At 32.5% G+C, this 23,221-nt stretch overlaps 1 protein-coding gene across 1 annotated transcript in view; it reads left to right on the top strand.

Moving 5' to 3' along the window:
- Positions 1 to 467: 467 nt before the first annotated feature.
- LOC127704936 (myosin light chain kinase 3-like) overlaps positions 468 to 23,221 on the top strand; it is a 40,894-nt gene continuing 18,140 nt past the window's right edge. The window contains exons 1-5 of the mRNA XM_052209175.1: positions 468 to 632; positions 7,309 to 7,388; positions 8,306 to 8,399; positions 18,005 to 18,208; positions 19,184 to 19,325. Of these exons, the coding sequence (XP_052065135.1) occupies positions 7,343 to 7,388; positions 8,306 to 8,399; positions 18,005 to 18,208; positions 19,184 to 19,325 (486 nt within the window). The 5' untranslated portion in view covers positions 468 to 632; positions 7,309 to 7,342. The remainder of the gene's footprint in view (positions 633 to 7,308; positions 7,389 to 8,305; positions 8,400 to 18,004; positions 18,209 to 19,183; positions 19,326 to 23,221) is intronic.

Raw genomic sequence — 23,221 nt, 5'->3', positions numbered from 1 at the left:
CCTTTCATAAATCCTAGATTTGCCCATGTTGAGGATCTCTTACAACATGTATATGTTTTCTTTTATTCGCTAGCTGATGACGTTTTTAGAGCAATACAATTGACAAGGAAAGGCTATGTAATGAACTTCAATGACTAGTTCGAGTGGATTTCCAGACAATGCTCTCATAATATTGTGTTTTTCTAGAAGTTTTATATGAACCTAGGTATTTAACACCTACTCGGTATCTCGTCTATTATTAATTTGCTCTTGCACTTTGAGAACCGTATACAACGAGAACGTCTTTTGATGATTTCCGAAACTCTCATAATTAATAATTTACAAAGCGTTAACTCCTTCAAAATGTACAAATACACACTATTGATCAAAGACCCTCTAACAGATTCTTAAGTGTTTATCTGTTGCGCATCTCTGTTGTTTTTGGACAGAATTTGAGGCATCTTCTCATCAATTGCAATTAACTTTGGGAATGGTTCTGATCACGTGACAGCACGTGCGTAATATCAATACAGTAGCAGAAGATAATTCTCTCTACACACATTACTACGATTTCATTACACAACAGAGCACATTTTATACTTCATTGCACTGGATTCTACGACATGGGACCAATTTTATGATAAAAAATAGAGGTAGGTTTATTTTTTATTGATTTAATTTACTGTACGAGAACATTACACGCTCCGGTCGTCAGTCTGACTTTTCTTATCTCGTAATCGTTTTTATGAATGGCATTCCATCAGATGGAATTTAATATAAGAAGTAGTGATCTACATGAATCGCACTCGCGTAGAGTGAAAGAACTATAAATTTCTATCACTTCCTGGAGAATACTTAAATTATGATACAAATCCTTTTTAAATAACCCCTGAACAATTTCATAGAAGTGAAGTATGAAAACAAATAAACTCAAGTGAAAATTACACATTAATAGTTTCTTTATGTTTATGAGTTAACAAATATAGAGAGCACTTTTAAAACACGATACATGTTTGGCTGTCTTTATAGGCATAACGTCTTGATAACATGTTTTTCGCTGTAATCAGATACTGATGTCAAATATTCATTAGGACATTATATTCCAAATTGAATCATCGAAATAAAGTGATCGTAATATGAGTTAAAGAACAAAACTATATCACATAGAAACAAAACAGATAATACATATTGCAACAGTTGACGGCATCAAGTAGACGTCAGACCGTTAATATAGCTTTTACATGTGAGGACGTGTGACACTTTGTTTCAGAATCTAATGTATACATATAAAACAAAAACAAAAATTCAAGAAAGTGGTCTAACTAGCTATTTCGGAATCCTTATAAAATTTGCACGTCTTTTTTATTTCATAATGTAAAAGAGAAAAACAATTATGCCGATAGAAAGTTATTTTTAATAAACTAAAATCCTCGCAGAGTTGAATATTGCAATAAGTACAAATGTAGATGTGGTATGAAGGTCTCGTAATCTTGGTAAACAACTATCCATCCCAGACCAAAGGACATGCATGAATGTCTTTATTACTAAAACCACTGACAACAAATGTATGTCAATAACCATATTTCGGCTAGGACCTGTGAATGTGAGTTTGAACATGCGAAGAACTTCTCAATACATGATGATGAATATAAAACAAGAAATGGCGCTTTGTAACTATGTATTTATACACCTTTAACTTGTCAAACTTTAAGATAGGTGTGTTCCTGATTATGGATGACGGTTAATCAAGAAAAGCAAGCGGACACACAGCAAATCAGTATGTTGGATTTATATATACTGCGTTTAAAAACACCATCCAATTTGAAAGTAAGGATAAGGTGGCTCGATTGTATTAAATGTCGTACCGACTGTGCCAAATGTTGAACATTGAGTGCCTTAAGATGAAAATTGATGTGGTGTCGTAAAATGAGTTGTTTTGTCGATTAAGAATGTTGGATCATTTGCTTTTTGTTTTAAAATAAATATTGAAGTACATGTAAATTGTTTTTTCTCTCACTTGTTTCGATTATGTAATCGAACAAGTTCGTACCATCCATATGTGTTTTAAGTTCGAAACGTGAAATCGAATCTGATACTGTACAACATCTTCGCTAGCCAAGGGTTACGATCTAGTCCCCTCCTCTCCACGTGCATGACGTATAGAAGAGAGGACTGAATCGTAACCCTTGGCTAGCGAAGATGCTGTACAACAACTTGTCAACTAAAACTACAGACAGTATTTCAGCTCTTTTACATAAGAATTCATTAACATGAAGTGAGTTTTAATTTATAAAAAAAAAAATAATTATGAATTTTCAATGGTATTTAAAACATGGTGTAACCTGATAAAACATTGATAATAAGACTATCATCCCATGTATAATAGAACTGTAGAACTCGCATTAAAATATCATATTTCATAATAATATAATAATTTCGGTAATGACCCATTATATGATTGCTAGATTCAGACAAGTCATTCTTGCATGCGTTTGCTTTGAGCCTTAATAGAGGGTATGTTGGGGGTTTACCGAATAGAGAATACCTGGCAAAAACAGTATAGAGAAAAAGAATTAAAAAATGGGGGAATAATGCGAAACAAAATGAAAGATATAGAAAAATTACCAATAAATACAAATTAAAAAAAAAAATAAAAATAAATAAATAAATAAAATAAATTTAATCCAGACCCTCAAAACGTTTCACTTTTATCATTATGATTATGATAAAAGAATAGATAAATAAGAACTGAATCTAAACATGTTCATTTTGTAGTGAAACATATGATTCCTATCAGAAATCTATCCATTTAGCCTTCCAAGCGTTTAAGCTAAAATTGTTTACATGTTATTTGCATAAGAACTATTCAACTAATGGCAACATTCCAAAGTGGAAATTAACTCTTAAAAGACGGTGAAATTACATGTAAAAAAATTGGGGAATGCATTTTAAGGTAAAGTAGTGATTATGTCCAGTTGAAAAAGGTCAAACAATGTCCGCAGCTGTTAAACTGGATTATAGACCCCCTTAACATAAAGTTGTCCATATTTTGAGTAGTAGTTGATATTCGTTTCTATGATTTTGATATAATTTGTCCCAAAGGACTCGAAACTACACTGTAAAATTCTTAATGGGATAGAGCAGGTGCCATTTCTAAAATTTGCATGTATTGTCTAACAGAAATGCATTACGAAACAACTATGTCCTCGGGCTTTGTGTACTGTCATAGAAGGACGAAGTTATACGAATAAGACCGTTTATTGCCGGTGAAGCCTGTATATAAATTCTGATGATCAAACATTCAAGAAGCACTCATTAAAATTTATATACTTTTCTACATGTATATACATTGTATCTATATCAGACTTACAGCTATACAGCTGGTAACAAAGAAAACTATAAGTAAAAAATGTGTGAAAAGAACTGGATTGAATTATCTGCATTAATATGCATGGTTACATCCCCTGTGTGATTTTATTCTCATATTAATTCAATTATACTGTTAACATTGATTGTTTACAAAGCGTTTAAAAACACCATTGCAAGATAGTCAGCAAGTTATAGTAAATCAGCACGTGTGTATTATGAGGGTCTGATTGAGTTTTACAGAATAGAGAATAATGGATAAATACTACACAAAAATGGGCCCCAAAATAATAAAGAATTACAGAGAAAAATATGCTCCAAAAATAGAGAATAATGGGGATGCTAAATTATAAAGAATAGAGAATTATGGGCAACAAATATAAAGAATAGAGAAAAAACGACCTAAAAATTTGAAGAATACAGAAATGAAGGACCCCCTCCAGACCCTCTATTAACGTGTCATCATTCAGTCTTAAGATTGAGTGAGACACAATGGTCCGTCATTGTTTTACACATGGTCTATTTAGTTCAATTTCATATTGAACATCAGATAACCTTTGAAGGTCATAAATCAACTAACGAATAGCACATGGAATTATCGTAATATCGTCCCATGATCCTGGATAAGCCAATAAAATTAACGCAATTTTCGTATCACAATCAGTCCAGTGTGCGGTCAGGAGCCGGTAATCTTTGGTTGTCGTTTGTTGCTGTATTCCAATCTCCACATCTCCTTTTTTAAATTAAGGCAGACAATGGAAAGTGTAAAATTTTACCTGGAGTTTGAGTACATTAAAAATAAAATTTACTGTAGTTTCTATTAAACGAATAATACACTTTAAATAGTAAGTTCACACTGCTTGTATCAGTTTATGTATTAGATGTATGCTTCTCATATCCGAGGGGCGTTAGTCCCGAAGATATGAGACGACTTCATACAATTTACATAGAAGTAGTATATAAGTATCTTATCTTTTCTCTTGTTCTAAAATGAGCAATTACATGTAGTTTTTTTTTAAACAGGAAAAAAGTGTCATTATCTCAAATTTTCCAGATGCAGTTACACTTGCAGAAGATAATTTATAGTTATGGATTTGGGAAGAAATCTTAAATTGCGTCTTTTTTTCTGTCATCCTATAATAATTTATACCTCACCACTGCTTTTGTATGGCAATATTATTTAATCGCTGTACTGTCTTGTGTTCTTCTGGTTCAACTGTCAAAATCCGAATTTTTTGCTTATAACATGTATAAATGGTAAAATTTCTATGTAATTGCATTGATACACCTTGAGGGCGTTTACACTAAGATATAATGGTCAATGCAGAATGATAGTTTTCAATAATTTAGGAGGGGGTCTTTCAGCGATTTGACCATATGTTATTGAAAAGCGTGATAAATGCAGGGTATCTAATTTCATTTAACGACATCTTTGTCATGTTGGTGTAAGTAAATAAAAGATCGATATATTAGAAATTAACGACACGTATTTCACAGAGTGAGGGGATAGGGTTGATTGAGGCATGTTTAATGTTTATGTGCCAAAGAAAAAATTAAGGCTATGGGACAGCAACCTTAAGGATGTTCGCTCCTCTTGTTTTTGAATTTTTGCCAGATATTCGGAATCCTCTGGTTTTATCCATGTAGTGATATTAAAAATTTTGCCCACTAACATCTAATTTTCTTTCCATAATTTGATTACATATAGTTGAAAATGTCATCTTTGAAAATCTTATAAAATCCTTGTTATTTTTTCATAGTTTTTTAAAAGAGAAAAGTGGACAATGTTAAAAGTATAAAAAATCTAGAGAGCATCATTTCCCGCCAAATTTTCAATGGCTTATATCTCAAGATCAAGCACACGGACTCTTCCTTTGTTTATGATATACTATCAATTTATAACAGTCTTTTAAAAAAGCTTGTTATTTTGAAACAGAGTAGCGAACGTCCTTAAACAAAATAATGTTAATCTACGATAAATATATTTAATTTGATATACATGTATTGACTGACATGTATTTGTTGTGCATTCATTTAACTTGTTTGACCGATTTTCTAATCTGGTATTCGTTAAACATGTTTCTTTATCGTGAAATTTAAATTCATCACTTACTGTCTATTAAGAACTTAAAAAAACAGTTAGTTGCAGCTTAGGATATATGAAAATAGAATATCGACAAATCTTCTACTGTTCTTAATTATGTTGCATTAGATTAGAGGGGTACACATTACTGTTCGACTGGTAAAAACTATCCGCTCCGATAAAAACTATGTAATTACAACAAACTGTGTTTCACCATTGTATTGTCTCACAGCGGCGGCCGTAGAGTTAATTGTCTTGAGCTTCTTCTTTATGAAGAACAAATTAAATCATATACAGATGTTCAAAATTCAATTGAACCTTTTTTACTGCGCAATTTTTCTTCGTGTAGCATAAACATGCTGGATTGATGATAGACATGTGGTAATCAAATTCCTTTAATACTTCATTTTGAAGTTTTCATGTACCTTGATCGATTACCAAATATTTAGAATTCTCCAGAAAACCACACTGGTAGTCACACGGTAGTGCTTTTTAGGTACGCTGTCGTAAAAATGCATAATGCACGTTGTTATTGTAAATACCTATTTGATTTTTATAATTTTTGTGGTTAATGTATTTATAAAAAGATTGGCAGCTGGGTGTTGTTAATAAATTTCAAATTTTATAGAGGTTGTAGAAGCGATTAAACAAATTTTCTGATAAAACAATCATCAATTGAAAATCATGGCTGTCGCATTCTTTTTGGGTACAATATCTGAACGAATTTCAAACACAAAACAGTTCAGTTAACATGGTTAAAGTGAAAGGAGGTTTGTCATTAAATTACTTGTTTAACCATGCACTCACCTGGTTATAAAGCGGTTATCATATTTTCACGTTGAAATCAGAAAAAATATCTGATGATGATGGATAGCTGCTATAACGTCCAGCGGCAAATTGATATGCTTATTCATGACGAGAACATGTTAATGTAATATGAATATTTACCCTGCTTTGTACAAGACCAACACGCTGAGCCGGATTTTTAACGTGCTAGTTCACAAGGTAACAGTCCGCAGGAAGACATGTCACCTTACCCGGACACATCATTCTGACTCCGAGCCGACCCGTCTTTGCTCTTGCTCCTTAATGCCGCGTGCGTAGCGGAGAAGCAGCAAATACCAATTTTAAAGTTTTTAGTTTGACCCGGCCGGGGTTCGATACCGCGATCTCCCGCACTCGAGGCGAGCACGCTACCGCGAGACCACCGAGGCGGTTAGAAAAAATATCTTGATACATGTTAAAGCGCAAGCTCAATCGTATATACATGTGTATCTACAGCTGGATAATGACTGATTAAGTCGACAAAACAAATGACTTTAACATAATTATTTACTGCAATATAGTTACATATTAGTGTTACATCTTACAAGCTAGACTTGGTATTTGTCATGGCTTAACCATGTTGATTTAGTTGACGAGGGGAACAACTTTTATTATACTGCAATAAAGCCTTATAGCAATTAAAAATTTGAGACCGGGCAATAGAAGTCATATGTTCTAATAATATTTGTTTTTTTTTCAACGATGGTCGACATTTCAGTTACTTGCAAAATCAGAGTATAGAAAAAATAGTAACTGTTGATTTTTTTTTAGAAAAAGAGAATTTTAGTTCACACTATTACATATGTTAAAATATAGACAATATTAGAAAAGGACATTAGAAGCCTTTCGATGAACTTCGCCACTTCAAATCTATTTGTATTAGAGAATTTATAAGAAGTAGTGGATTCGTAAACGATAATCAACGAGAGACGTTAGAATATAAATTAATTTCGCTTGACAATGGTTTCCTCAAAAAAATCCTACGGTTAGAACAATAGACTGACGTCCGAAAAATAGGTTCATTTTATTTTTAGTGTCTATTTCTTTGTTTACAGATTATTAAATGGTAGTTATAGATGGTATTAGAATATGACTAGTCAGCGTGTTATTGTAGATGAAACTGAACCAACAGGTGGTAAGTATGATAACTCCTCAAGGGAAGTAACTCAGTTCCGACTGTGCAAGACCCTCATTGGTAGTCAAAGTCGTTAAATACCCCTTAGTAGCCGTGGAATATATATTTATTTGGATTTAAGAGGGTTAAGCATTTTAATAAAGGAGTAGATAAGCAATCATTTGAATACAGGATGTGAGGTATACATCAAAAGACAGCAGTTCAACAACAAAAAATCAAAAGACACCCAGAAGTCAACACATGGTCTTTAACAAAAGGCAATGGTGTATTAACAATATGTCAACCTCTAACTCGACATACGTCTAGAAAAGTTTTGAAATCGTCAAAGGTCTGGGAAGTTTTTGATATAGCCATAAGTATAGAAAAATTTTGAAATCGCCATAAATCTAGAAAAGTTTTGATATCGCCATAAGTCTAGAACAGTTTTGAAATCGCCAAACATCTAGGAAAGTTTTGTTATCGCCATAAATCTAGAAAAACAGCGAATAAAAACCGAGAATATCACAGATATGCCATAACACCAAACTCAAAAGACATAAAAGAGGTCAACACATGGTCTCTTTAACAAAAGGCAATAATGAAAATAATAATATATCAGCCTCTAGATCGCCATAAGTCTAGAAAATTTTTAATATTACCATGAGTCTAGAAAAGTTTCGAATGAAAACAGAGACTTTCAAAAATATGCCATCAACATCAGAATACCCCACACAAAATTAAGGAATGACAAAATTGATGGCACGTGACAGGCAAATGATCAGCTTCAAAATCTTCTTGCAATCTCTTCATCATTTCATACGCAAAAAAACTTGAATGAGACAGGAAGCCATTTAAGAACAAACTACCTGTAGCATACTAATTGATGTTTTAGGAGGAACATTATGTAAACAATTTGACCAATCGATTGAACATTTCAGGTGATGAACCACCGTTTGAACCTCGTTACGTCACAGTGAAGAAATCAAAATGGGTGACTGATGAATATGATATTCATAATAATCTGCTGGGAAGGTAAGAGATTCTTGCCCTTTTGAGAACCGTATTGTAAACATTTATTATCCAATGGTATGTCGTAAATCTTTTGTTTTCCTCGACCAATTTACGGTCAATGGTAACCATGCATGGTAAACAAGAAATTGTTTGATAATGTTATGGTGTATTTATTCCCGAGATACTTTGGGATGAAGAACATCAATAAAAGTGTCGTCACTTTGCTTTGGGCTGTGTTTAGTTCGTGTTTTGAATTTATACACCATAAACCTTTTTTCAATCATTTTGTGATAGCATCCATTGCTGTATATTCACAACAAAATTACAATAATTACAATTAGGAAAAACCAATCCAGCTTATTAACTTTATTTGATCAAATCTGATGTTGCAAAGAAGAAAAATAGAGAAAACATGTTACAAGGCTTCCCTTGACAAGATGAAAAGTTTTTTCTTTGCAATATTTCTGTCTAAATGCTTAACTCATCCGGGTCGTGTGGTCAATTATGGACGAGATCCCTCCACTTTATATGAGGGTCTGGATGGTTTACAGAATAGAGAATATAATGGGCAAAATGCAAATAAAGGGCAAAAGATGATGAATTGAGAAAATAGGTAATAATAATAAAAAATAGAGAATAAATGGATACAAAAAAATATAGAACGGAGAATAACTATTACAGGCAAAATAGATAAAATATAAATAATACCAAAATGGTCTAAAAATTAAAGAATATAACTACTATTCTAGTAATGAGTAGAGCTAGTTTTAATTTGCAATACCCTTTCAGTAAACAAAAAGTAAATTACGAAGCACATCACGTGGTGTTTAAGGGTTCAGTGTGTACCGCGTGACACACGACCAGACGTCTATAGAATGTATAAATGTGAGCGCGAAAATTCCAAACAAAAGTGACATTTTGAGAATCTCAATAATTGACGCATAAATATATTCTTATGAAATGCTGCCAGGATATGTATAAATTCCTCTTGTTATTAGCTTTTTCTATTTTTTTCCCAATTAGTCATGACAGTTCATGCAAAATCGGTCATTGGCCCAGACACAAGCATGTCGAAATTGGATAGCGAGGGAGGTAAAGGCCTATTGGTACTCTGGCACATTCCGTCCAGACTTCAGATGGATTAATCGGAAGTACTTTTAAAATACCACAAACTCTGACGAGGTTTCTGACTTTGTATGATACATATACATTCGACTGTATATTGATAAACGTTCGAATATTGTTTTAATCATTCAATTTTACGCTTATGTTTAAACGTATAGTTTCTTTCATTTCCTAACTTTTGGATTTGTTGTCTAATGAAATCAACAGTACTTAAACGCGGACCGCGATGAGAACCCCAGTTGAATAATATAACGGTCGCTCACAATAGAAGCGGCATACAGGGAGAATATAAACGTCTAATACCTATACGTTTATCGCCTATTGTTATCTGTCAACATGACGTTTTTGTATTTATAAAGTAGAAAGGTCGATAGCAAGATCAAAAAATATAACAAGTTGTCGTCGGCTATTTACGTTAAATTAAATACATAATTCGATACTAAGTCGACCCAGAAGCCAATTCGATTATGATTTATTTACAATCGCATTTTAGTAATCTGTTTTTCTCAAACATATATTGAAGCCCCCGTCGAGACAGAGGGGGCTTTAAGTGTTAACCTTGTTCGTCCGTACGTCCGTCCCAAAATTAGTTTCCGTTCTCTAACTTTAGTTTGCCTAAACCAAATGTTATGAAACTTATACACAATGCTTATTGCCATAAAACACAGACCAAACGGAATTTTGGTGGCGTCATTTTTACAGTTCTCTAGTTAATTCCCGTTATATGCAATCGTATATCTTGTCGTATAAGGTACACATATTTTGCTATTTGGAGAAAAAAGAAAACATCAACCTAATTATATATTACTGTAGTTAATATTTTCTGTTGAAACTCGACCTTCGTGAAAATCTCATTGATTTCGTAAGTCATGCAAAGTGGCCATGTGGACATATTATGGAACGCCAAAACTGTCTTTTTATGTTCATTTTCATTATAAGATGTCCATTTGCCATTCATTATATGATGTGCAAAAACCTTTATTTGCTGCATATTTTATCATGGTAAAATCGCATCATATAATGGCGAATGCACATCACAAGAAAGTTTTGACGTTCCATAATATACACTAGAATTCTAAGGGAAAAGTCAGCAAAACAGATTTAAAAAAGAAAAACAACAACGTAATTGGTTTACCGAAAATAACTTTATAAAATGACCGTTCTAATTCCCTATATTTCCAAGAAGTTTTTTATTGGTTGACGAGTAAGCTAGGTTGTAGAAATTTTGACGATTTTGTATTTCCATGAAGAAATTGATTTGCAGCAAATAGAAGTGCTAATCAATTTTATTCGTGATTTTTTTATTTACATTTCTCTACATGCTTAATAATCGAAACGTTTATATATGTAGAGTTTAATGAGAACAATTTAATGCAGGATATTGAATTTTTAACCGGATTTTCGAAAGAAAAATCGGTTATTGATTTGTGGATGTACGGCGGGCGGGCAAGCGGGCGGTTTCCAAACAGTGTCCGTTCATTAACATGAAAACGCTTTGACGAAATCTTTTCTTATTTAGACATGTTGTTTCCTGTTACTAAATGAAGGTCAAGTTCAATTTTCACGATTTTAGCTGTTCTCGTTGTTGAGTTGTAGACCTTTTGTAGCAAAAGTGATTCTTATTATTTGATTATTTGATTTATTTATTTTGAGTTATTTCCCTTTGAACAGAAATGGTGTAATTAATAAGTTTATATTTTTTTAATTTTGGAAATAATAAGATGACGTTAAATTTATATACACAAACTTAAATAAAATTCACCTTTTAAGAACTGGCGGTATATCAAATGAATTTAATACAACTGCAATCGAGATCATTTGGGTGTACCTTCTTATTGCAGCTGGTATTTGTTGGAATTTAACATTGCGAAATATTGATTTTTGTTAAAAGATTCAGATGCGGATCCAGGATTTTGAAAAAGGGGGGCCCGCGGGTCCCCAGACTAGACAAAATGTGTAGTGGAACCAGTAAAAAGTCTAGGTTTACCATAAATAAAGCTCCATAAGGGGGACCGGAACCGGGCACCCCCCTAAATCCGCACCTTAGATTACCATTAAGGACGACATACTTCACTTTATAGATTTGTGCACAATTTAACTGCAAATGAATTAAAAACAAAATAACAGAAAGTTCATGGCTAGCCTGCTGTTGAAACCAAGATCTTTTGAGTGTAAGAAAATTATACAAATCTGTGTTATACATGTACAAAATGCCTGATAATTATATAATTATGACCTAGATGAGTGACTTAGTGTTTTTTGATGATTCATCGTAAAACACTTCCTAGATCCCGCTAGCTCACTAACAAGACTCATATTTCTGCGTCACTGTTAATTATTTAATATTGATAATACAATAATTATATCATGCTTTTGTTTTCATTTGGAAATAATAAAGGTAATAGAACATACATGTCTTAAGACTTCATGAGGGTACCTCACTAAGTCACATGGTCACGTTTAAATATTGCCTCGGGTCACCAGGTCACTTCTTATTTTCAAATATAACATTTAAAAGAAACGGTTTTGAATATTTTCAAAGGACGTCACGGTCCTTTTTATTGAGACTTCAGGTAGTAAGGTCGGTTGCAAAATCCTCCGAAGCGGATTTTACAATGTTGGAGCCACATACTTAGGATAAAATGTTTCACAAACAGAATAATCATTGTTTCCACAGTCACACTGGGTTCAAATTACTAAAGTGGTTTCTTAACAGATTTGAATGCCAAATATGGTCTCCATTTTTCACGTCAAACTATGAAAGACAAAAGCTTTTAGTCCCGAGTCCGTTGTTTAGAAAAGTGTTTACATACTTTTAATATTTAATACTTCTAAATGGCTTAGGTGTGATTAACCGACAACTACACTATCAATCTGTTTATAATGCACTATGAACGGAGAAAATTGACATTTATCAACAAGAATTTTATATCTACCTCAAACCGTAATGAGTGTAAATGATTGATTGATTAAATGAAGGTGTTAAACGCCACTTTCAGCTCACTTGGTAATATCAGCGTCAAGATTTTTTGATGGAGGAAGCCGGGTTGAAGAATACATAGGAGTTAAAGAATGTAAACAACACTTCAATACATTTCATGCATCCTATGTCCGTTTCTGGATTTAATTTCATCAGGAACGTTCAAAGCCGAATATTTGAAAGCCAAGGATGTATAAGAATCGAAACAGTTAAAAACCTATATGACTAAAAAGGACCTAAAAGCAAAAGCCAATCCATCTACGGTCAACTTTACCTTAGAGAGTAATATATAATAACAAATAAATGTGCAGTAATAATTTTGGAATTCATGGGATCTTCTTTACATTATAAAACGGGACAGTTTCGTAGATTCCACGAAGAAAGAATTATAGTCATTACTTGATGATTTAAACCAGGTTAAAATGTTTCCAATATAACTGTTGGGTATTGTTTAATCTTGCATATGTACTGTAACCTTGTCCTCTCTCTTTAAATGTTACTCAGTCGACAAGGGTGCATTCGATACATTTAGAGACACTAAAGTGTGTTTCGGTGTAAATACGTTTACAGATGTTATCCTTTAGTTTGATTATACCTCTTAGAAAAGTTCAAGAAAATATTGGATGTTTAAGTGTGCAATGTCATTAACAAATCATATTTATACCTGGTCGTTATCAATGAGAAACTGCACACGTACTTGGCTGCATTTTATTAATAACAACATGCTGTATCTTAAATAACATTAGCGGTACCAAATGTTTTGCACCAGATGCTCATTTCGATAATCTATGTTTCATCAGATATGCTTGAGGCCAAAATATTTGAAAATCAAAAACCTAGTATAAACGTTGAAAGAACCGAAAACAAACAAACATGATTAACACGTAGAGTCAAAATCCGGACAAGGACTCAGAGCTATATGTGGCACGGTAGTATTTACATTCCAGAATTCAGGTTGCTCATTTGTGTACCCTACTTAAGTCAATGTATCGGAACAAAAAATACAGTATCTACTGAACATACTTCCCCAAACTGAGGGAGGAATCAAGTGTAGAAAAATATGAAATGATTTTACATACAGGTGAAAATGAATTTTTGAGAATTTTTTTTAATTTTGTATTCACTGCCAGATAAAAGACATAAAAGCACCAATGGCCTTAGGCTTATAAAGATAGCAAAAAAAGTAAACGGTCATCATACATATTCAAATTAATTTTTGAATATTATAATGAAAGTACTTCAGTTAACCGTGTATGTAGAATTTTGGGCAGTGTTAGAAAGTGGTGAAAATTCTGAAAAGGCTATCATAAATCCGTATGGGCCAAAAATACTACCGTGCCACCTATATACACGAGGGAAAACATTCATTAGTTTAAAAATGATTTCCAAATTTTATCATACTATTAACAATAAATTTCAATATTAAATTACATGATATGGAAAACGATCGTTGCAGCTTTCAATATATTTCTGAACATTTTCATAAATTCTCATTATGATTGTTTATCCTCAAAACTAAAATCGGTGACAAACGCGTTTATTTCGGGTTTCTTATAGTCAGCTTTCCATTCATATGTACACCTAGGAAGTGGTCAGCTCGGTGGAAGAGGGAAGCTCGTCTTTCTGTGTACTTTTGTGATCTACAAATTGTAGCAGTTACAAATCAGATTTTGTATTTTCGGACTTGCTTAAACATACCACTGTTGTTTATATTCATATAAAATAATAACACACACACACACTCTCTCTCTCTCTCTCTCTCTCTCTCTATCTCTCTCTCTCTCTCTCTCTCTCTCTCTCTCTCTATATATATATATATATATGCATATGTAATATTTGCCACAGGACATTAAACAATCACCCGTTCGAAAATTCAGTGTGAATATTGTAATGACATTAGAATCAAATACAATCCGAAAGTCGTCGATCAACAATTTGATCACCTCGATCACGTCTTGATATTAAATTTTGGATCACTTACACATTATTTCAGAAGGCCTCAACATATATCTTTAACACATTTAATTTTTTTAAAGCTGAAAGGATCCAAACTTATATAAAATATCGTATTTTAAGACGGGGAAAAGTAAAAAAAATAATTAGTTATAGCAATGAAAGATGAACAAAACAAAATAGCAATGAATTAAATGCTAACGTGCAGTAAAAAAAATCAACTTCACAAATAAAACAAATCTGTTAATAAAATTATTCCAATATTCTAGCATTGATTGATTGATTGATTTTTGGTGTTTAAGGCGACTTTCAGCACTATTGGCTATTTCGTGGCTGTTAGGTTTTTATTGGTGTAGGAAGCCGTAGTGCCCGGAGAGAACTACTGACCTTCGGCAGGTAAACCTGCAATGCTAATAAAACAAGATTGGAGTCGAACTCGCAACCTCAACATTGACGAGTAGATGAACTACTTATGAGACCACTTCTCTACCGAGGCCTCCTAGTACACTAGAACTGATATGTAGTTTTTTTACCCACGGCTTTATAAAAACAAAGATTCTTAAGAGTGCACATGTTGCTTGATAAAATGGTACAAGAAATAGTAAATTCATCATTCAACGTACAGTTTGCCGATGATTTCATTATAGAACATAATTGACCTGATTGTAAAGATCTTTCTAGCACATACTCAATTTGTTTTAATGATATAATCATAACGTAGATGAAATATTGCTAATAATTGATGATATAATTGTAAAACCTTGCATCTATATTTATAATAAACGAAAGAGAAACATTACAGCGTTATAGCTAAATCTCAAATAGTCTATTTTCATATTACCGACTTTTGACTCCGGATTATATAATTTGTCGACAGGTTACGTTGGACATCATGGTACCAAGTCAGGTAAGAGAAAGCTAAAGAAGTAAAACCAAGCTTTCAATCGGTACAATTTTGGGGGGAAATTACCTGGTTAATATTTTTTTTTTCACTACAAAATCATCGGAAAACAGTAAATTTTCCCCTCAAATTACACCGATTATATGTTTGATTTTACTTATTTTGGTTGCTCTTACTTGACCGAGTACCATGATGTCCAAGGTAACCAGTCGACAAATTATATAATCCGGAGTCAAAAGTCGGTAATATGAAAAAAGTCTAATGATGATAAATGTCTCGTAAAGAGAATAGCACTTTTCCTGTCCAACTTGCAAAAAAATACAGCAAGTTATGATAATGCATAGCATTTTGTTTGACATACTTATTTAAAAAAACAGTATACACAGGCGTAATGAGGATCTGGATGGGGTTTACATAATAAAGAGTAATGGTCAAAAAGTGCAGAATAAAGGGGAAAGAATAGAAGAAAAAAAAGATAGAGAAAAATGAAAAAAAAAATAAGCATAGAGAATAATGGAATGTTATAAATTAAAAGATAAAGAATATGGAACAATGGGCAAACAATATAAATCAAATCGGGTAAATTATATTTTTAAAGAAATTAGCCATATTATCAATCTCAGATTTTGATAAAAAGTTAACACACTGGAGAAAGAATAAGTAATATAAAAATAAGCAGATGTGGTAAATTCCTTTAAACAACCATGACTCTTTCTCAACATGTACCGCAGGTGGTTTAAAAATCAAATTTCAGTCTTCACAAATTGAAACAAGCTTACATAAACTGTGATGATACAGTTCCTCGGACTATTCATGCAACAGAATGAACACGAGAGGAATAAAGTTTCCAATTTTAAATTCCCGAATTATAAACCTACCTGGAGAATTTAGGCAAAATTTAAAGGTTCCATCCATGAAAGTGTCGTTTTCTCGAAATGAATTATTATTAATCTTGTTCTTTAAAGCATTGACATGCAGTATAAACATAGATAACAGTCTGCATGGTCTGTGGATTGCGGAGGTTTCAAAATTTGGATTTATAACATTGCAGGTTACAAGAGCGCAATTATTTGTTTACATTTTACCGGCAAGTTTTTTACCCAAAAATGGTACTCAGAATAGAATCCTGTACGGCTTCTGATTGGATGATACAGAATTGGAATTACTTTTAATCGAAAGCTTATCCAATTAGGTTTAAAAAATCCAGAAAATCAATTTCACATTTTGCAAAGTATAGAAAATATCTTCCATTTCTGCACGTCGGGGCCATTAAAAATATGCCTTTTTCATTAAGCGAAAAAATAGGCGATCTTTTTCAACTGCATTTTAAGTCAATTTTTGCCGCATGACGATGTATATTTTTTTGGTTGTAATGCAACACTGGCATTTCGAGTAACAGGAACTGCTACCCGTTTTCCCCTAGTTTGTGTAGTCTTCGAGAAAAAAAACGGAACACCACTGATACCCTATGGAAAATGCATTACGAATAATTGCGCTCTGGTAACCTGCATGACCATCTAACATTTCTAAACTATAAACTATTCCAAGAAGGTCTGATGAGAAGTAGCGATGAAAATTTGGCCAATTTACCTTGTATTTTATTTTAGATACGGTAAAAATTTGGAATTTGTTGAAACATATAGGAATTTGAACATTAAAGAGTTTTTATGGTAAACTTGAAAAATTTGAAAACAATTTGACATATATCTATTTTGTACATTAAACAGTCAGGTCCATGATGGAAAACCATCCTTTAATTAGGATGTTAAATCCATCCACAAGAAACATTTCACATTTTGTTAAAAATGTTACTGTACTCTACAGTTTAAAACAGTTTTTATTTGATATTGCAAATTTACATATTTTGCAAAATTTTGCTTAAGAACATCCATAGATACATGTAACTGATAGACTTTTATCAATAGCTTTCTGGGTTAATTGAGAAGAAGTGACAAATAGTTTGATCTAGGTTTTTATATTTTAAATTTGATGACAACTTTTTCATTTTTTAACGCACTTTGTCGCTTTGCTTTCTAAAGAATTAACGATGTGGTTTGGTAGTTATTCCATATTTATATTTTAGGATAAATAATCAGAATTTTCCCAACTTTCGGAATTGCAGTTTTAATCCATCTTGGAGCCTTTATGATTGGTTTATACGTTCATAAATGTGTTAGAAAACCAAAGAGGACACATGCAACTGTAATTTTTTTAATTCTTACTGTAGTATATTGAGAGACTTCTTGGAAAAAAAATGCTGGTGTAAAAAAAAATCAGATTAAGTTTGATTAAGTACAACTTTCTGGGTCAGTATTTCACGAGAGTTTGGGTAAGGTTTACAGACTAGTGAATATAATGTGCCTTAAAATAAATAAAATAAAATAAGAAATACTAAAGAATAGAGAAAAATAGCCTAAATAATTAGTGAATAGAGAAAAATTGCCTTAATAATAAGAGAATAGATAAAAATTGCCTAAATAATTAAAAGAAAATATAAATGAAGACCCCCAGACATAATCCAGACACTCTTAAATAGGATGTCCTACAATGTAGTTGGGGAAAATAGTCTGTAAAATTCAGAACATGCCAAAACAATTCCAACAGTTTTGTTTTTACTTTTAATTTACATGTGTTTTATTCTTTTGATTTACCTAACATTTTATTCAGAGGGAAGTTTGGCGAAGTCAAACCATGCCGTGAAAAGCGTTCTGGGCGCCAGTTAGCAGCTAAGTTTATAGAATTTAGTGGACCACAAGAACGGAAAGATGTTACAAACGAGGTGGAGGTCATGAGAAGTCTCCAGCACCCAAGACTATTACAGATTTATGACGCATTTGAAAATAAAAGCGCATTTTGTATTGTCACAGAGTTGTAAGTACTATTTTCTAAAATGTAAACATACTATTAGTATTACACTGGAAACAGAGTTGTTAGTACTATATTTTATGTTTTACTGCCAGCATTCTGTTGGTATTACACTGAATTTAAAAACACCAATAATAATTTGATAAAAGCTGGTCGAATATAACACACATTTGTACTTTTCGCCACGGCTCTCTCGGTTTGGTTGCAATTGAATTTTCAGATTTTCTTTCAAACCGTGTTGAGTTAATTTTCAAAATAGATGTCCTGCCATTCTTTGAATCTATATAGTCCCTCGTTTCCATGGCAATGTAAAGAAGGCAAAAAGTACCATTTTGTTATATATGATCTGTAATATGATGATTAATCTATATTGTATCTTATACTTTGCGAATTTCAAATTGATGGTGTGTGGAAATATAAAGAATAGAGAATGATGGGCAAAAATATAAAGAATAGAGAAAAATAGCTTAAAACATTAACGAATACAGAATTGGAGGACCTCTCATCATGATCTAGACCTTCTTATATCATTTGTACTTCTACTTACTAAGCGTTAACAACAGAGGTAATGAACGCATATTACAATAGATAGCAATGAACAATATTGTTCTCACATTTTTCTTATATTTGTATTAGACTAATTGATATGCCAAAGCTGTTGATTAGCCTCTGCTGTTTGATGGATATATCTTAACAATGGCAGGTGGAAAGTTGCTCGAGAGAGTATGAGGGTCTGGAATGGGGTCCTTCATTTCTTTAATTTTTAAAGTAATTTTTCTCTATTTTTTTTAATTTTTGGCCATTATTCTCGATTCTTCATTCGTTTGGCCTATTTGTCGCTATTCTTTCATTCTTTCGGTCCATTTTTCTGTAGATTTGGTCCATTATTCAATTAACCCCATCCAGACCCCCGAGTATTGTTTTATAGTGGTACTGCCAAAGTTTTGATTATACAGTATTGTTTGATTTATGTTTCTTTAGAATTACAGGTGGAGAACTGTTTGAGCGAGTTATCAACGATGATTTCGTGTTGACAGAAAAAGCATCTGTGATGTTCATGCGCCAGATTTGTGACGGCGTTAGTTTTATGCATTCCAGACACATTCTTCATTTAGATATGAAGGTTAGCTATGACGTAAAACTTTTAAAACTAGTTAAGTTAACATTTATGTAGTTGTATTACAGTCATGGTCTGTTGTTTGAAGGCCAATCTGTGTCTTAAAGGCGGATACATTATTGAATTAGTTTCTACGTTACGTTACCCAAGACATTGGCTACCGAAAAAATGTAAACAATCTGTAGATATGCACATGTCTTCATGTACGACTACATCTCGTTTAAAACTGAACAGTGAAAGTTTATATTTGTACGGAAGCCTTTATGGGCCATGCTAATTTACTTTTTACAATTTGATATAACAAATTATCAATTTGATTTAACAGATTATCAATTTGGTATAACAGATTATAATTATTTGATATAACAATTTATGAATTTGATATAACAAGAAAGAAAATTTGATATGTCAAATTACTTATGCATGGATTGGGGTTATCCCCCTTCTTTATTTGACATAAAGGATATATAAGTGAAACGCTTAAACTGTATAGAGATATAGACCTAAATGTTTTTTGCATTGCTCATGATGTAAAATCCTTATTCTATATATACAACGTTATTAATGTGCTCAGATGATACTCGTGTGGTCTTTTTTAACAGAAATTTGAAAGTCCACAATCATTCAAAATCTCACGCATGTTTCTTTATTTTTAATAAAAAAATCCAAATCAAAAATATATGTTGAAACAAATTTATTTAAGACAAATGCAGTGATGAATTGAAGGATGTTTAATAAATCCAGTCATGTTCCTATTGAAATTATCAAAGCAACATGCCAGGTTTTTTTTAAGAAGGAAAAGCATTTTTTTATCCTTGCATGTTCCTATGTTCCTAAAAACACCAACGTAATCTATGTATTACTGGTAAATTATTAAGCCAGGGATTTCGTTACCACAAATTACTTAAAACCTTTACTAAATTCTTCCACAGATATAAAGATTTGGTTTTGAAGTTTGGTTGTACCTATAGAAAACCTATTTCAAACGGGATTGCACATCCTCATTTTTACGGCAATATTGTTTACCGTGCCCGGAAATTTAGAAACGATCCTGGTAAACTTATTGATCCTTTAAATAAACTTATTAAAGGTTACCAATTCAACACTGTAATTAGATCATTAAATATTGTTTTTATTGGTACTAATATTGATTTTGTTATCAGTAAATTAAAAGCAAACTAAATATTATTGTTATATACATATACACATTCATGGATCTACAATCTGTCGATACCTGTATCTTGGCATTGCACAAGGTCATGTTTTTCTGTGACTGTTTATGACGTCTTTACACTAAATCCATTGGATTTTGGATGTGTACGGATTGATAATTTAGTCGTAGATGCATGATTTTTTTTTATTAGTTGTTAGTGGCTTTGAACTAGCTGTCAGTAACTACTCTCAGATCTGTACTTAGTGTCTTTTTGTTGTTTGGATGTACAACTACCCGGCCACGTCCACTTGTGTTTGTAGTATTTGTATTTTATCCATCTGATGAGTTAAGCCTCTTTCAACTGATTTTTATAGTTCGTTCTTATATTGTACTGTTACACCACTGTCCCAGGTTAGGGGGAGGGTTGGGATCCCGCTAACATGTTTAACCCCGCCACATTTTGTATGTATGTGCCTGTCCCCAGTCAGGAGCCTGTAATTCAGTGGTTGTCGTTTGTTTATGTGTTACATATTTGTTTTTCGTTCATTTTTTGTACATAAATTAGGCCGTTATAGTTTTCTCGTTTGAATTGTTTTACATTGTCATTTCGGGGCCTTTTATAGCTGACTGTGCGGTATGGGCTTTGCTCATTGTTGAAGGCCGTACGGTGACCTATAGTTGTTAATTTCTGTGTCATTTGGTCTCTTGTGGAGAGTTGTCTCATTGGCAATCATACCACATCTTCTTTTTTTTATATATACCAACATCTCAATAGAACTCTTCGTTTCGCTTTGACTTGAAAATATACAATATAAATTGATCAAAAAGTTCCCCCTTTTCTCTTTTATATTTATTCGTTCTAAGGCACCAGGTCCCATGTGCGAAATTGAGACACTAGTCCCGAAAACTGTCTCAAATAAAGGGGAAAGGAGAGGAGGGTTGGTTATAGAAACATTAAACCTGTAAATTAAGTTTTGAAAATGCATTAGATATTTGTCACTGGACGTCAGATAAACAATCAATTAATACACGAAATGCACCAGTTCGGGTTATGCAACTTTTTATTAATCATTATTATGATAAAATCATACTATTTGTAGAGAAATTCACAATTTGTTATATCAAATTAATAATTTGTTATATCAAATAAATAATTTATTATATCAAGTTAATAGTTTGTTATATCAAATTAATAATTTGTTATATCAAATTGATAATCTGTTATATGAAATAAATAATTTGTTATATCAAAATTGAAAATCTGTTATATCAAATTGATAATTTGTTTTATCAAATTGATAATTTGTTATATTAAATTGATAATTTGTTATATCAAATTGATAATTTGTTATATCAAATTGTAAAAAGTGAATTAACATGGCCCTAAAAGGCTTCCGTAATATTTGTGCATTCTTGAATTTAACCTCGATACTAAAAAGTCTATTTTTTTCAATTTCCAATCGTTATCTTTAATTTAGAAAACAATTCGACATTGTTTAAGTACAGACAGCGAAAGGACCCCAAAATGACCTGTGCCCATGACACTGATTTTAATGTTTACGTTTTCTCAATACTTGTATCGAAGCAGGAAACCAGTAGATGACATTTGTATACAGCACAACTGAGGACCTGTTATTTGTACAGTGATTGGTTGATAGGATAATCTAGTAGATTATAATCTTGACCACTCGTTCACACCATAAGAGGGATAATGCCACCATTGTTTTTACCCTATAAGCCCTTGTCAAATTGTCATTTTTTCGAGAAAAAAATTGTGTAGAATTTACATTTGTTTCCAATAAATTTATACTTTTCATGAATAAGTTTTATCCTGTCCAGTACTACAGTGAGAATTCACACAAAGTTTCATTACATACTTTGAAAAATATATATATTTGGCATGTTGTCTAAAATAATGACTTACATTGTAATATGCTCATTGTGAGCCGAATTAATGGAAATTTTTCCTTTTCTTCTTTTGTGATATATGATCCTCGGCAGTCAATGTTTAATTTATTTAAAGGTTGTTTAGAATTAGCCCGATTTTTGAGGGTATGGATGGGGTTTACAGAATAGAGAATAATGGTTAAAAAGTTTAAAGAATAAAGAAAAACGGCCTAAAAAATTAAAGAATACAGAAAGGGCCCCCATCCAGACCCACATTTTGAGCTTGACACATTGTATAGGCACTAGTCTGCTGTTGAAAGTCAAGAAGTGCAAGCTAGCCGTCTTTTTTAATCCTTTTGGGGTGATGGCGGTGGGGGGTGGGGGGTAGGGGGGGTGGGGGGTGGGGGGAGGTGGTGGCAATAGGTCTTAGTAGTTTATCTAGAGTGATCACTACCTTGTCAACACTGGGTTGTTATGAGCTGGAACCTCGCACATGACAATATATCTGTCATGTTTATTGACTAGGATTTTCAAGTTGTCTTGTCGAAGATCGGTATTTATATCTGTGAACCCCGACTTCCTCCATTAACAAGACTGGTCGGTTTGATATAGCCAACAATTAATCAATCGATATAAATTATTGTGTTGTGGTGGTGCATCATTAACGGTTTGCCTACATTTCCGTTTATGCATAGACAAGAAAGGGTTCTTCTTTTAAAAGCAATCAAAAACACTGAAATAAAATAATCCTTAATGCCTAAAATACAATAAAATCGTGCGTGAAAACAGTTTTATAACGTCTCAAATTAGAACTCCTGTCAAAATTAATTCATGTAAGTTTCTAATATCCAAGTTAATATAA

The sequence above is a fragment of the Mytilus californianus genome, unplaced genomic scaffold, assembly GCF_021869535.1.
Source record: "Mytilus californianus isolate M0D057914Y unplaced genomic scaffold, xbMytCali1.0.p SCAF_6, whole genome shotgun sequence".
NCBI lineage: Eukaryota > Metazoa > Mollusca > Bivalvia > Mytilida > Mytilidae > Mytilus > Mytilus californianus.
The sequence above is the reverse complement of the archived record's forward strand: the minus strand, read 5'-3'. Positions and strand labels throughout refer to the sequence as shown.